The sequence below is a fragment of the Cottoperca gobio genome, chromosome 17 (assembly GCF_900634415.1).
Source record: "Cottoperca gobio chromosome 17, fCotGob3.1, whole genome shotgun sequence".
In the NCBI taxonomy this organism is placed as follows: domain Eukaryota; kingdom Metazoa; phylum Chordata; class Actinopteri; order Perciformes; family Bovichtidae; genus Cottoperca; species Cottoperca gobio.
In genome coordinates this window covers 22430466-22446108 of record NC_041371.1, presented here as the reverse complement: position 1 = coordinate 22446108, position 15643 = coordinate 22430466, and the positions used below count along the sequence as shown (strand labels likewise).

General features: G+C 40.4%; 1 protein-coding gene across 1 annotated transcript in view; it reads right to left on the bottom strand.

Annotated features, from left to right (window-relative positions):
* LOC115022433 (nucleoprotein TPR-like) overlaps positions 1 to 15643 on the bottom strand; it is a gene marked incomplete at its 5' end in the record, with an annotated part of 37684 nt that overhangs the window by 6709 nt on the left and 15332 nt on the right. The window contains 21 exons of the mRNA XM_029453407.1: positions 3298 to 3389; positions 3574 to 3645; positions 4339 to 4520; positions 4595 to 4793; positions 4879 to 5127; positions 6008 to 6082; positions 6704 to 6813; positions 9021 to 9215; positions 9346 to 9545; positions 9818 to 9888; positions 10503 to 10696; positions 10832 to 10943; positions 11282 to 11476; positions 11828 to 11866; positions 12480 to 12692; positions 12807 to 12911; positions 13109 to 13222; positions 13519 to 13647; positions 13779 to 13989; positions 14816 to 14946; positions 15262 to 15393. Of these exons, the coding sequence (XP_029309267.1) occupies positions 3298 to 3389; positions 3574 to 3645; positions 4339 to 4520; positions 4595 to 4793; positions 4879 to 5127; positions 6008 to 6082; positions 6704 to 6813; positions 9021 to 9215; positions 9346 to 9545; positions 9818 to 9888; positions 10503 to 10696; positions 10832 to 10943; positions 11282 to 11476; positions 11828 to 11866; positions 12480 to 12692; positions 12807 to 12911; positions 13109 to 13222; positions 13519 to 13647; positions 13779 to 13989; positions 14816 to 14946; positions 15262 to 15393 (3020 nt within the window). The remainder of the gene's footprint in view (positions 1 to 3297; positions 3390 to 3573; positions 3646 to 4338; positions 4521 to 4594; positions 4794 to 4878; positions 5128 to 6007; positions 6083 to 6703; positions 6814 to 9020; positions 9216 to 9345; positions 9546 to 9817; positions 9889 to 10502; positions 10697 to 10831; positions 10944 to 11281; positions 11477 to 11827; positions 11867 to 12479; positions 12693 to 12806; positions 12912 to 13108; positions 13223 to 13518; positions 13648 to 13778; positions 13990 to 14815; positions 14947 to 15261; positions 15394 to 15643) is intronic.

The window sequence follows — 15643 nt, the reverse complement described above, 5'->3', positions numbered from 1 at the left end:
TTGTATGTAAAGATATTGACCTAGGTGAATTTACATCATTTGAATATCTTGCTATTGAGCTCAAAGCAGAATTATCTTTGCTCATCACCACATTGTACAGGCCAAGAAAATATTCAGCACTGCTCCTTAAATCTCATGGTTGAAAATCTAAACAACACCTTGTCATCTACCCTGGATATTGTTGCTCCATTAAAGGTCAAAAAGAATGAGTGATCACTGACAAAATCTCCCCATGGTTAAACAACAGCAATGTTACTCAGACTAAGAGGACTTGTAGAGCAGTTGAATGAAGATGGAGGAAAATTAAGCTCACAGTTAACTATGATATCTACAAAGAATCCATGGCTGCCTATGGTAAAGCAATGCAGCTGGCAAGAAAGGATTACTTTCTAGATTATCACAGTGAATGTTGGAAATTCTAGACTACTATTCTCGACTATTAACCAACTACTGAACACTGCCCCCACCCCTCCGCAGTCCTCTGCATCAAAGTGTGAAGAACTCGCATTATTCCTCAATAATAAAATAACTTCAATCAGAGCCAGCATCACTTATGATGCAGACACAGAGAACATCTGCAAACATTGTGATGTAACCATGGGAACATTCACCTGCATCACATTAACTGAGCTTCATAAAACTGTGATGGAATGTAACTCCTCCACCTCTTGTGTTGACCCGATACCTACAGCATTCTTTAAGCGCATATTCGACAGCATTTCAAGTCACGTCCTAAATATTATAAACACGTCTCTTCTAACGGGCTGCTCTGACTAAAATAATTAATGACCTCAGACTAAACTCTGATACAAACAAGGTCTCAATTCTTATCTGCTAGACCTGAGCGCAGCATTTGACACGATCGACCGTGACATCCTAATTAATCGTCTAGAAAAACTGGTTGCTCTTTCTGACTGGTTCAGAACATATATCAAAGGGAGAAAGTATTTTGTCAGGCTTGGAGATCATGTGTCAGAGAAGCATGATGCCCACTTTAGAGTTCCACAAGGGAGCTGCCTCGGTCCATTACTGTTCTCCCTATACATGCTACCACTGGGGGACATCATTAGAGAACACAATGTGTGCTTCCATAGCTACACAGATGACACACAACTGTACATCTCTGCTGAACCAAATGATACTACAGTTATTAACTCCATCACCACCTGTCTGTCAGCAATAAATAAATGGATGAGCAATAATTTCTTAAAATTAAATAAGAAGAAAACTGAAATCCTACTAGTAGGTCCTGTAGCAAAAAGAGAGATGATGCTGAATAACATGGAGAAACGTACTCCTTTGATTAAACCTGAAGTCACAAGTCTTGGTGTTATCATAGACTCAGATCTAAGCTTTAAATCCCACATAAACAAGGTGACAAAAACATCATTCTTCCACCTTAGAAATATAGCTAAAATCAGACAATTTATAAATCAAAAGGATGCTGAAAAACTAATCCATGCTTTTATCTCAAGCCGACTCGATTACTGTAATGCACTCTTTACCGGCCCCCCAAAAAAAACAACGGAGAGACTTCAGCTCATCCAAAACGCTGCAGCGAGGCTGCTGACTAGAACCAAGAGGAGAGACCACATCAGTCCAGTGTTAGCTGCTTTACCCTGTCTTCCAGTAACTTTTAGAATTGATTTTAAGGTCCTCCTTCTTGTATACAAAGCCCTAAACGGAACCGGACCAAGTTACACTGCCAACTCTCTAATAAACTATGTGCCCCCAAGAACATTACGATCATCCACTACTGGTTTATTAAATGTTCCCAGAAACATCCAAAAGAAAAATCGGGGATGCAGCCTTTTGCAATTATGCACCAAAGCTATGGAACACTTTACCTGCAGACATTAGGGAGGCAAGCTCGCTCAATATCTTCAAAAGTAAGCTAAAAACATATCTCTTTACTTTAGCCTTTTAATGGTGATATTTTATATCTTTTTATCTTAGCCTTTTAATGGTGCCACTTTAAACTAATTTAAATGATTTCATACATTTTTGCCATGCCTGGTTTAACATTGAATGAAAGGTAACTGAGATGAATTTCAGAGTGTGTATTTTTGAAAAACCTGAGATCAAATAGACTGTGTTACCACGGGGAACAAGAGGAAGTTTCTCTGATAAATGTGTATTGGAGAAAAACTGGCTTTAACCGAAGGGAGTAAACCAGTTGAAAGGCCACAGGGGCCCATTGTTGATCTCATACTTAAAATAATAATATGGCTCTGACAGTTTAAAACATTTACAAGAATGGTGTGATGAATGTGATTTCCCGGCAGTAGGGTCGTTAAGTACGGCAGAGATAGGGAAACTAGGCATGATTTCCAATGTTATTTTATACTATTTTAATTCTGCTATTTTATCTGCTATTTTAATTCTGTTATATTTATAATGGTACTTCAGACTCATTTACATCTACACTGTGATTATTGTACTGTAGATGCTCTTATTCTGTCTAATCTTGTACTAATTGTTATGTTTTTGCTGTGAAGCACTTTGGGCTGCAATTCTTGTATGAAAGGTGCTATACAAATAAAGCTCATTATTATTATTATTATTATTATTATTATTATTATTATTATTATTATATGATGTGTAAAATCTATCAGCATTCACCGTTTAAATCGCATATGAACGCTTGTAGAATACGTATTTGTATTTGTATTGTTGATTTAATCTGTGAACGAGCGATATAGAGAAGGTCACGTAAAGCTGTCATTATTAGACTGTCATTTGTAATATATTGTTGGAGTGGTAAGCAGGCCTATTGTTTTTGGATATTTGGGGAGTAAGGTGGTCCGTGAGCGTTTTTTTATTGGTTAAGTGGTCCTTGTTCTGAAAAAGTTTGAGAAACACTGGTCTAGGGCTCATGATTTATCCACTTTTAATCAAATCATAACATTTGGGAGTGTTTATTTTTTAAACTTTACAACATGGCTAAATATATGATTAAAAGACATAAATAATACAAAATTCTGGGAAAAAAATGGATTTTGAAAGTACAGCAGCAGGTTCGAACTACCTCTAGTTTAACTTTCTGGAAGGTTGAATCAAGAAGTTCATCTTGATGTTTCACCATTTTTGGAGGACTTTTATTTTGAAATATGGTGCAGGGTTTTCTTGCTATTATTAACAACTTCTGGATTTAGCTTCTGACGGACTACACCATTAGAAAATCTCCCTGATCTTTCTAACATTCACACAGAATTAAGCACCAATATTATAGAGATTAAATGCCCACTAGATGTTCCAGATTTTACACTACAGTCTGTGTGCGTGTGTAGATCTTACTGTATAGCCTCAGCAAAGCCATCAGTGCGGTGTGGGACTACCAGAGTGGGAGTACTGGGAACCATCCTGTCGTCATCATCAAAGAAATGTTGCTGCAACACACAAACACACAGATTTATTTCACATGCTTCATACACACTGCATGATCTGTTTTAGACCAATAATACATTTAGGATAATTTTTTGACACCATTAACAGTAAATGTAATCTCTCTCTCTCTCTCTCTCTCTCTCTCTCTCTCTCTCTCTCTCTCTCACACACCCACTCACACCTTACCATACTGCCTATTCCAGGGGTTAGTTGAGGTCCGCGTCCTACTGATGGTCTGCGCAGCTGAGAGGACTGTCTCTGATTAACAAACACAGGTCATCACTGTCAGAGTATTTTACTAGTTATTTAGGTAACTATATTCCAGGACATTTTCAAGGCAGTGATGTTAAAAACTTTCTAAATGGCTAAAATGTCAAAGTTAAATGCAATATTCTTCAAAGCCCTTAAGCCCTGAGAGGCAAGTGAGAGAAAAACATTCTGGTGATCTATTTTCTAAGTCTCATTTTAATTGTTTTCTCTTCTGTGTTTGTGACTAAAAAACAGGTGATAAAAAAATATGTGAAACAGGCGGGGAAAGAAATTTGCCAGGTTAAAAAACATTTTTCAAAGTTACTTTGTTTTCATGTGTGGAAACAGGTGAAATGTTTGTCGTAACACTAACTTTGGCCACAAGAGGCTGACATGCACCACTACCCCAGGTTCTAAATAAGTTTTAATTTCTCCATTTCTCCAACACAAGGTACATTTATTGTGTGTTGACTATAGAAATAAAGAACATATTATAATGTTTTTTTCATCTGCTTTTAAGTCATAAACACAGCAGAGATCATAGATCAGACCTAGATAATAGATGACCTTTTTTTCCTTTTTTCTAATAGTCTACTCTTTGGATCTTTGGAGAAACCCTGGTTATATCTTGTGTGATAAAGCTATAGCCAACTTTACAAAGAAATGTTTTTTGTTTAGTTTATTTTTGATCGAGTGGTGTACCTGTGTGTGTGGGGGTCCCAGCTCCGGAGCTGGAGGTTGGATGTAGAGTCGTGGTGGGAGCGGGTGTGGGGGCCTGCGTGGGTGGGGCAGGCGGGGTGTGAGGGAGGAGGAGGAGGTTGGTGGGAAGTATACAGGCTCTCTGGGGGGCTCGGCCTCTGATGTGGCGCTGCTGCTGCCTTCATCTGGAAGAGAAGAGTTACTCGCATTAGAGGATGTCAACAGGAGGAACAGTGAAATGAGACGACAGTGTGCTTACTGCTGTGGGACGGCTCAGAGGGACGCTGCTGCGAGTCTGAAGACGCTCCACACACATTCTCCTCAGCGCTGGCAGCTTCTGACGGCTCATCCTCCCCTCCCTCCTCCTCTGCCTCCCTGCTCTCTTCATTACTCTCCTCTCCTCCCCTCATCCCGCTGTCTCCATCATCTTCATCATCATCATCCTCTTCCTCCTTATACTGAAGGAGATACAAAAAACTGTTATTTACTACAACAGATCAAAGCTGAAAACAGTTTTTGGCGAGTAAAAAAACAGAACATCACCCCCTCTTCTTCTTCTTCTTCTTCTTCATCTTCTTCTTCTTCCTCCTCCTCCTCATCTTCCTCTTCGTCCTCCTGCTTCTCCTCCCCCTCTTTGCTCTCACGGCTCTCACTGTCCGTGTCGATCACAATGACATCCCGAATGATAGCGGAGCCCTGAGAGGACATCATATCAGAGGGGACAGACTGGGACACTCTCTCCATGTCCTCGTCATCTTCAGCTAAAACTGGGAAACAATCGTCTGGAAGCTCCTGCAGCCCAAACATGAAGCCATTATTAAACATTTCAAACCATCATCATTACAATCCAATCTCTCAAATCTCTTTCTCTGTGCATGTTTGTAGTACCGTTCTTCAATATCGTGATATCAATATTACTAGTGATAAACAAGCTGCTTAAATACAACACATTGCAAAAAAGAACATTGTTACATGTGTAGTGTAATATCGCAGTGACACGTTTACCCCTCAAGTTGACGGTTAAGAAAAACACTTTATATCGTGCGGCCCTATTACCTAACTACATAGACTAAAATCTGCCTCCGTCTCATCTATAGCGGCAACCAACAACCATTTTAATTATAGATATAAGTGTAGGTTCATAACTTTCAAGTCAACAGTCACTCAATGGAACAATGGTCAGATGTCCAGAAGACACTAAAATGACTCATTTTGGAAGATATCCTCTTGAATAATAATAATTATTATTAAAGCTTCACATCAACTTCACAAATGATTGACACGATTACCAAACTGTTGTAGACTAGTATTATTTTTGTAGTCACTTCAACTATAAACCATTTCCACTATGAAATGAGCTTCTGGATGAAAGACCGTGTGCATGAACATATTGTCAAATCTTGATATGAACTGCAGGATTTAATTTCATATTCTGTATATCACTATGGGTTCATACCTCAGTGTCTGGCCAGAGGTGAAGACGAGTTTATTTGAGGACATTGATTATATAAAGATAAATACAGCTTCATTTTTGACAACATGCAATGTTACATCATGTTATTTCAACTTGCATCCAAAAATCTCTACCGTCTTTCAAGGGTCCATACTGGTCAAACCATAAACATTAAGTCCGTCCTCTGTAGCCGTCACATGAAGTTCATTGGTGACTGACCTGACTGTCATCTGGTGAATCCTGCCGTTCCCCCTCGTCCCTCAGCTCTCCTTCAATCTCTTCATCCCCTTCCAACTGAAACACACCAAACTACACAGATGTAACTGCACACTTAGTACGTTAATAATGACTGAACTGAAAGACACAATACAAGAAACAGTGTCAAAAACAACACTAAAAACTAAAGATGGCAGAGCTGCTTCTTTAGTGATACGCTTTTCAACATGTACCTAAATATTATGAACAACATTTATGTTACAGTACTGCCAGTCAAGGAAGTGTTGAATTGAGCTTTTAGAGGCTTAACGTCACATTTATGATCGACACAAATGTTTATCTTATCGTATGTGAACGAGCTGTATTGTGCTTTGATTATATTTCCCAGTCTACTTAAAGTTTCTTTAAGTGAGCTTCATACATCGTCTGATTACTGAATAAGAAACTGCAGCTGTGCAATCAGTGTTTATGTTCATTCCTTCTAATAGTCACATTAACTCACACAAAGTAAAAGAAAAAACTACAAATACTCTTATTCTATTATTTAACCCAAGTTCTTCTTCGTGACAGCAACTACAAAATAGGATAAATTTAGTACATGTAAAAACAGCATTACGTGTGACCCGAGTATCACTGAGAGGATAAACTGAGAATGAAAAGGCATTAAATGAAGAACATTTTGTCTCCGTTTGTGTTTACCTGCAGTGCCATCGTTGGTTTTAGTCGTAGCTTTTTAGAGGTCGGAGGTGTGTGTGAACTCTCTGGTCTGTTCTCCTCTTCCTCGTCCTCTCTGCTTCGCTTTGAACCCGCTTTAAAAACCACACACACACACACACACACACACACACACACACACACACACACACACACGTTAACCCAATTAAACTGTTCAGCTGGGCATCAACAGTGGATGGAGTTATTGGGAAGTGGAAAGACTGAGCAGTGTTAATTCTTATTATTTTACCTTTCACTGTTCAGTCAATCTAGTGAAGCCAAAGCCAATACTTTTGTCATAATTAAACCAGATGAAACCAATCAATTGACTAAACTTCAAGCATGCCTTAAGGACATAAAAACTTGTCTAGCAACTTTTTGATGTTAAAAACAGACAAAACTGAAGTTATTATACTTGGCCCTAAACGCCTCCGAAACGGATTTTCTAATGACGTAGAAGCTCTGTATGGCATTAACTTGGCCTCCAGCACCACTGTAAGGAATCTTGGCGTCATCTTTGATCAAGATCTGTCGTTTAACTTCCACATAAAACAAATCTCAAGGACTGCCTTCTTTCATCTACGTAACATTGCAAAAATAAGACATCCTGTCTCAAAATGATGCAGAAAAACTAGTCCATGCATTTGTTACTTCAAGGCTGGATTACTGCAACTCATTGTTATCAGGTTGTCCCAAAAAGACTCTTCAGTTGATCCAAAATGCAGCAGTGTATTGACAAGAACAAGGAAACGGGATCATATTACTCCTGTATTAGCTGCTCTGCACTGGCTCCCGGTAAAATACAGAATAGAATTCAAAATCCTTCTCCTGACTTACAAAGCAATTAATGGTCAGGCTCCAGCATATCTTAAAGATCTCATAGTACCTTATAAACCAACTAGAGCATTACGCTCCCAGACTGCAGGGTTACTTGTGGTTCCTAGAGTCTCTAAGAGTACAATGGGAGCCAGAGCCTTCAGCTATCAAGCTCCTCTCCAGTGGAACCAGCTTCCAGTTTGTGTTCAGGGAGGCAAACACACTCTCCACATTTAAGAGTAGGCTAAAGACTTTCCTTTTTGATAAAGCTTATAGTTAGGGCTGGCTCAGGTTTGCCTTGGATCAGCCCCTAGTTATGCTGCTATAGGCTTAGACTGCCGGGGGACACCTCCCTGCTCTCTTCCTTCTCTTCTTCTCCCTCTCTATCTGTATGCATTTATGTAAATGTATGTTACTAACTCATCATCCGGGGCATCATCCCCAGAGTGTCTGTGTCTCATGCGCCTGCTGCCCTGGTCCTGCTGGACACCGGGAAGCCTTTTTGACATTTTCCTGGATTCATCCATACTTTCTCTTTTTTCAACACAACATAATTTCTGTCAAATGTTGTATTGGTACTATGTTGTTTATCCTGTACACACGACATCTATTGCACGTCTGTCCGTCCTGGGAGAGGGATCCCTCCTCAGTTGCTCTCCCTGAGGTTTCTTCCATGTTTCCCCCTTTAATTATGGGGTTTGTTTTGGGAAGTTTTTCCTTGTGCAATGCGAGGGTCTAAGGACAGAGGATGTCGTATCCTGTACAGTCTGTAAAGCACACTGAGACAAATGTATCATTTGTGATATTGGGCTATACAAATAAATTTGATTATAACCAAACTTATTTCACATCAGATTTCATCTTCTTATTATCTGATGAAAAACACAGGTTAAAGGATTAGGAATGCAGCTTCATTCTGAGTCACATTGTCACACATTGACTATGCTCATTAGTGAAGTGCGTAGGACCGTTAAGAGAGCCAATCCACTCTGCACACAGCATGCAAAAATATGCATTGATCAACAATCCGAACCAATCCGGAAAACGTTGTGCAGTATAGTAGCACGTGATATAGGACCGAGACGGACTGAGCGCTCGCTGTGTGTGTGTGCACACTTGAGAGAGAGACAGAGAGGGGACGAGAAGGTGGAAGTGCTGAAAATAAAGAGAGATTTTGGTAATTTTATATTTTTTTCAACTACATTGTAGTCTCGTCTTATGTTAATATCGTCAGTTAGTGTTTAATAACGTTGATGCCGTCTCGTCTTTGTCAAGATTAGGTTGATGAATACATTTTGTCAGGTTTCGTTAACAAAATTAACCCTGGGGCTAAGCCCCTTCGTCATCATAGACCTCAGTGTCCACTGGAGAGGTTGTTATATGTATATACATTATACACCACAGGCCAATGATAGTGTCTTATTTCCTGTTAATGTGTTTCATGGTTATCTGTAAAGAGTTGCTGCCTGATGAGACAAGGTCTCACCTGTTCCACTCAGGGAGGAGGATGTTGATGGTCGCTCTGCCTCCATACTGAGGCCTGAGTCCTGATTGGCTGCCTGCTGCTGGGTGGGCTGGACAAAAGCTGTGGCCTGGGTGCTGGTTGGCTGAGTTATTGATGTGGGTGTGTTCACCAGACTGGAGCTGGTAGAGTGTACAACGGCTCCTGCTGTCATCAGCACTGCAGGGTGAAACCTTAGATTACACTCTGACACAAGGCTAAAGTAACATGTAACCATTACTAAGTGAACATATTCAACCTCTTTAAAGTAAGGCCAACAAATGATTTTATTTTCATCTCTTGCTCTCACCCTCTTGGCTGTCAGTCTGTGTGGTTGGCATCACAGTAGCAGTAGGTGTTGGGATGGGGACAGTTGCCGGGGTAACCATTGGCCGGACGCTGGCACGGGGTGTAGCCTTGCTACCAGGGGAGGGGCTTGGCTTGTTGCTAGGAGATGGAGTACTTGTAGTGGGACGGATGTTAGCGGTGGGAGGGTCAGACAGGCTGGAGCTGATGGAGAAAGCATGAAAAGTTGTTTTTTATTTTTACTTTATTGTCTTTATTATATATTACTGTAAACAACTTTACGCTTTTATGACTCATACTAGATCCAATGTTATCCGTCTCTGAATACTTTTTAACAATGTTAAGCTAGACATGTCTGATTACATCCATGACTGTAAAAAGAACATTTCTATGAAAAGTGTAAATGAAAAGTATATTTACAACTATTCACAATAGTTTCCGGTGTTTGTGCACGTGTGTATGTCTTCATTGGTTACCTTCCCCGGTCTTGGGCAGGACTTTTCAAAGAGATCTGCCTCTGGTCTGCAGATCTGGCCTGATCCCCCACCTGAGTACAGATTCAGGTTTGTAACATTGCAATTAGATGACAGAAATAACTTGGACGGAGTGGACATTGTAACACAGAGGGCGATTAAATTAAGAGATTTAAGTCATAATATTTTGATCAAAAAACTTTTTGGGGGATATTTTTGAAAAGTCATTGTATTGAATAAAAAGTTGCAGTATTTAGAATTTTTTTTATATATTTTTGAGGGAAAAAAAAGTTGGAATATTTTGAGAAATGTTATAATATCTCAATAAAGTAGCTTGCTTTGAGAGCAAAATGTCATCACAGCACGCTCCACTAAACTTTGTCTCATCTAGAGGCAGTTTCAAGCAGAGCTGTGGGCATCTGTCAGGTCGTCACGTGTTGTTACTCTTTGCTTTGCTGGAACAATAGCAACATCATATACAGAATACTAAAGGACAGACAGATTCTGCCTACTTTGTTGTACAATTCAAATCACACATTATACTTAGAGAAGAAAAAAAGAATGCTACTTCTCTGTGTTTGGGCGTACACATAATTCCAGAACTTATAAAAACGTTTGGTCTATTTCAAAGACGAAAGGATGAAATGATCAGTGTCCTCAGTGTATGGAGCTTCATGTCCACACGTACCTTAGCTCCACTCTGGTCCTGTGGTTCCTCTCGGGCATCAGACTGTGATTGCGTCTCTCTCAGTTCTCTCAGCTCTCTGTCCAGCCGAAGAAATCGTCCTTCATACTGAGACTTGAGGGCGTTCATTCTCACCTCCAGCTCCTCCTTACTCTGTTTCATCTGCTCTATCTCCTGACTGAGCTGCTCCTTAGCACCTACAGGTCAAGGTGCAGGGAACAAACTCAAGTTACTCTCAAGTTTATGGAAAATAGGAGCTTCTTTGTTTAGTTGTAATTTGTCAGTATGTCCTAAATGTAGTGTCTGTGTGCATAAGTGCTTGTGGGACTTACCGTTTAGTTGGTTGATTTTGGTCTTGGCTCCCATGAAGACCTTCTTAGTCTTTTCCTCTTTTTCAGAAATCTGCTTTTTGAGCTGCTCCTCTCTGTTCTTGCTCTCAGACAGCTGCAGGGGAACAACACTGCATTATAACTGCTGCTCTGACAATATTACAGGAATACTTCACCCCCAAATGTAAAATGTGTTCCGCTTTTAACAACAGCTAAACTATCAAAACAAAACATGACTTTGTATTTACTTCAAACAACATTTTCTTCTGCAATTCAAGGTAACACAGGATGAATACTTTCTATACAAATGGTCATTTTGGTGGTAAAGTATTCCTTTAATAGACTCTATTGGCTTGTGCCTCTTCACTGTTAATTAGGAAGAATGTAAAAGTGTCAATAGAGAAATGCAAATAAATACAATTAAAAATGATTTCCGGAAAGATGTGAAAGCACCTCTTGTCTGAGTTTTGTCAGCTCCTCTTGTTGTGCCTGGTTAGCGTCACTAGCAACGTTTGAATCACCGGCCTGGATGGACTGGGAACTCTGGTTCTGGTTGGCCTGCGTGGCTCGGCTAGCTTCATTAGCCTGGTTAGCTTCAGTTAGCTGCTCCTGCAGACGCTTGATGTCTGCTTCACGCTCACCAACCATCTGACAAAGAGCAACAATTAGGTCGACACGTTGTGGAAGTGAGACATTTAAAAAGAAAGATGGTTTATGCAGGTGATATGGATACAGAGGGCAGATAGAAAAGTAGTGAAAGATGGGGAAAATTTATAAAGAGAAAAATTGAAGGAAGGAGTACAGATTGATTAGTTAGTCTGAACGTATTAAATGCAAACATGGTGGTAAACTCTGGCTCACTTATTACACCTAACCAATAGCAAAGAGCTTCTGTACATCCATATAGTAGATCAATCTAATTACTTCATACAGCAAGTATTTAAATGCTACAGTACAGATTAATCAACACGTATCACCAGACATCATGAATTTCCAAACCTTCTGCTGGCTGTCCAGGCGGCCCTGAAACTCAGTCACCTGTTACGAGGGAATTACAAATACAGATTAAAGTGTTGCATGAAAAACTCCCATGCTTTCAATACAACAGCATCATCCTTTTGAGTAGAGGCATTATGATTTAAAACATGCTCTTATTAAATGTACAAGAAAGACATTTAATTATTACGCAGGATTTGCGCAGCTTCATTTTTTGTTTTTAAACAATCAAGGTTAGGAAGTCAGCTGCTATGTTTGGGAACTTTTAGTAAGAGATGTTCCCCTCAGAGTTAAACGTCCACACTGTCAACAGTCTGAGCAGCAAACTGTTGTTTTTGTACTAGTGACAATTACTGCATAAACATCATCTGAAAACGTTAAGATGCTTTTGAAATTTGAAATGTATCATAGTAAATCCACTTGCATCAGCAATCACATTTTAACGGTCCTTTAGAGGCTCCTTCTTGACTAACTGCATGGTTTTCCATTGAACAGCTGTCAAAACATGACCAGCATAAACAATGCCTCCTATACTGCATGATAGAATTATGTAAAGTAAGTAAAGTAAATGTAAGTATGTATTGTAAGTAAGTATACGTACAAGTATGTATTCAAACACAATACACAGATACTGTGGAAGAGAAAGGAGGCTCACCTTGCTCTCGGCTTGGCTGAGAGCAGTCTTGATGTTACTGACTTCCTGGTTGTGGCTCTGTTGACTGCTTTGGTTGGTCTGCTGTAGCTCTTTCTGATTAGCCAGGTTCTGCTGGAGGGCTTCTTTAGCCTGGAGGAGCTCCCTCTGGATCTGCTGGATCTGGTTCTGCCGGGCCTGAGCTTGAGACTGAGCTGATTTTAACTGGTTCTGTACCTTTAAATGAGAAAGCAGAAGCCTAGGCTGGTAATGTGGGCCAATTGTCAGGTCAATTTATTTTGGTTCTGGGGTTACAGCGACATTCATATCCATCTTGACAGCATTTCTCACCTGCTGGCTGTGGGTCTTGGCTTGCTGAAGCTCTTTCTGACTCTGGGTCAGCTGGTTCTGATTCTGCTGCTGTTGAGTCTGAGTCTGGGAAAACTGGGACTGGACCTACAGAAGTAAAGAGGTAACGATCGAGCCTTTGTAATATATTCTGTATGTAGAGCTCCCTATATTTACTTTTTCCACCGGTGAAACCTTCCACATCGGTGTCATTACCACTTAAACATCTCTAAAGAAATTGTGGCATCCTGGCCAGATCAAATACAGACTTGGTGACAGTTTCTAATCTGAATGTGCTGCAGTACCTGTGTCAGCTGGTTCTGTTTCTGTGTCAGCTGGTTTTGGACCTCCTGGAGCTTGTCTTTGGTCTGCTGGTTTTCCTTCTTGGCCTCCTCCAGCTCCTGCTGGGACTTCTGGGCCTGGTTGGGGCAATAAGTGTCAGAGTGTTTGGAATTGATGAGCAAAGAATTGACCAAGTTTCTCCAACAACTGTCAACTTCTCAGACAGCCAAAATCGTACAATGTAAAGGAACAAAAGCATTCTGTGACTACTGATGTGTCTGATTATGGACTATCGTGATAGTAGCAGTTTGTACAGTTTCAAAATGAGCAGCTACAGACTGAACATGTGAAACTATATGTACTGTATGTAAAGTAAGGTGTTGTTTATTAACACAGCATGTATGTTGGGTTAATAAAAAGTCTTCCTGCTCACCTCTTCCACTTTTTTCTGCATCTCCTCTTTCAGTGTGTTGAGCTCCTCCTGGGCTTTAGTCAGATCCTGCTGCACCTCGTGGCTCGGACCTGCCTCACTTCCAGCTTTAGCAGCAGTATCCACAACCAGCTGGAACACACACACACACACACACACACACACACACACACACACACACACACACACACACAACTCACTATTTCAGTTTCCATCCATACTGCAGCCTTTGACGTGAACTCATTCCCCGACCGCAGCCCCACCTTGTCATGCAGCGCTTTGAGCTCCTCATACTGGGTCTTGTAGCGTCGTCCTATCTTCTTGACCTGGGTGATGGTCCTGTTCTTCTCCAAAATGTCGCTGTTTTTTGTTTCCAGGTCTTTCTTCAGACCGTCTCTCTCCGACGTCAGACGGGCCACAGAGTCTCTGAGGGCTTGCAGCTGAGACTGAGCGGAGTTACTGCTGGCGCTGGATCTGATGCACACATAACAAGAATACTTCAGTCTCTCTTTCAAACTCTCAAACCAGAGTTGGTGATTGTTGGAACAGTGGAATTCCTAACAAAGACGGTTTTGATCAGTTCTATTTTGTTTCTGTCCAGTTTGAATGAAGTGTGTTTCACAATGTTCAGCGAGGTGAAATGACTGTTTCTGTCACTGCTGTCTGGTGGCTTTGAGGAGAACATTAATTGTATGTTTTGTACGTTAATAAATAATTCTAATTGTCAAAATTCTTGTTGATTTTATTTATTATATCTTTACTTCAACTTGCATCGCGCGGGAACAGGATAAATATCTTAACTACTGCAGAGTTATTTGTCCTGGAATGAATGCTGATTGTAGCCTTTCCCAGTGAAGACCAAAGCCAGATGTTAGAGGGTGTTTTCCAAAGGGAAGGGGCTTTAGTGTGTTGCAATCTTTATGGTAAGCTTTTTGTTGCATCCAGCCTGATGCGGCATGGGCCAAGTGAAGAGCCCAATCAATGTTGGAGCCAATCTGAATCAGGAGGCGGCGCTCACCATTCTAGTTCTGTTTTTCATCATAGTTATCACCTCAAGGAAATATTTTGATTAGATAAATCTAAATAAATTCATGAAATTAGATCAGTTGTGTTGGCTAATGAAGTCATAATATATTTTTTCTACTAAACAGCATGCAGCACACGTTCAATAATCACATTGACAGAATTAGGAATGTGGATCAAAACACCATTTATATTTCTTTGAATATGTGTGTGTGTGTGTGTGTGTGTGTGTGTGTGTGTGTGTGTGTGTGTGTGTGTGTGTGTGTGTGTGTGTTACCTGGCCAGTTCAGTCTTCAGCTTGCCCGTCTCTTCAGCGAGCTGTGTGATGCGTCTCTGCTGAGCTTCTCTCTCAGTGGCCAGTTTCTGTCTCTCCTCAACGTCGCCGTCTTTCTGTTGGCTGACCAGTTGCTGTAGAGGGACAGACAGTCGAGTTTAAGTGAAACTAATACAGTAACTGTAGACATTTAAAGATAAAAATGCAAAACATGAGCTGTATTTAAATAATCGTAATAATAGTATTTAGCCGTCGGTTAAATAATAATGCAGTTAATGAAACAACATGGACAGTATATAAGAAATATGCAATAAACAACAGAACATATGTGTAAAAAAGTTGTGAAGCTGCAGTAGGGGAAAAAATACTATATATAGTAAATGCAGATATACGCACTCTTGCCCTCCTTCTTGTCCATGTTCCTAAACACACACTCACACTGCAGTTACCTGTGTTTTGGCCTTCCAGCGTTTGAGGTCTTCCTCCAGTATCCTCTTATCCGCCTGCATGGAGCCATTTTTCTCTGACAGCAGGGACAAAGATTGATGTAGTGGGCTGATGTCTGACTGTAGCTTTTTAACCTGATGAAGATAAAAGGAAGATTTACAGGAGTTTAAGAGTAGTTAAAGTTTCCCTCAGGGCTCACTGGTGGAGGTGGTGTGATGTAGAAGCATGGGTATAAAAGGGGAATAGCTCTGTAGACAAAGTTACGGAGGAACTTCCTCTTCTCCTGACAGTATTCTAGGTAATTGTGCAACCTGCCTTTTGTATATACACAATGCAAAGTTTTACTGTGAAAACAAACAATTTAATTCAAAGTTGGGCTGCATT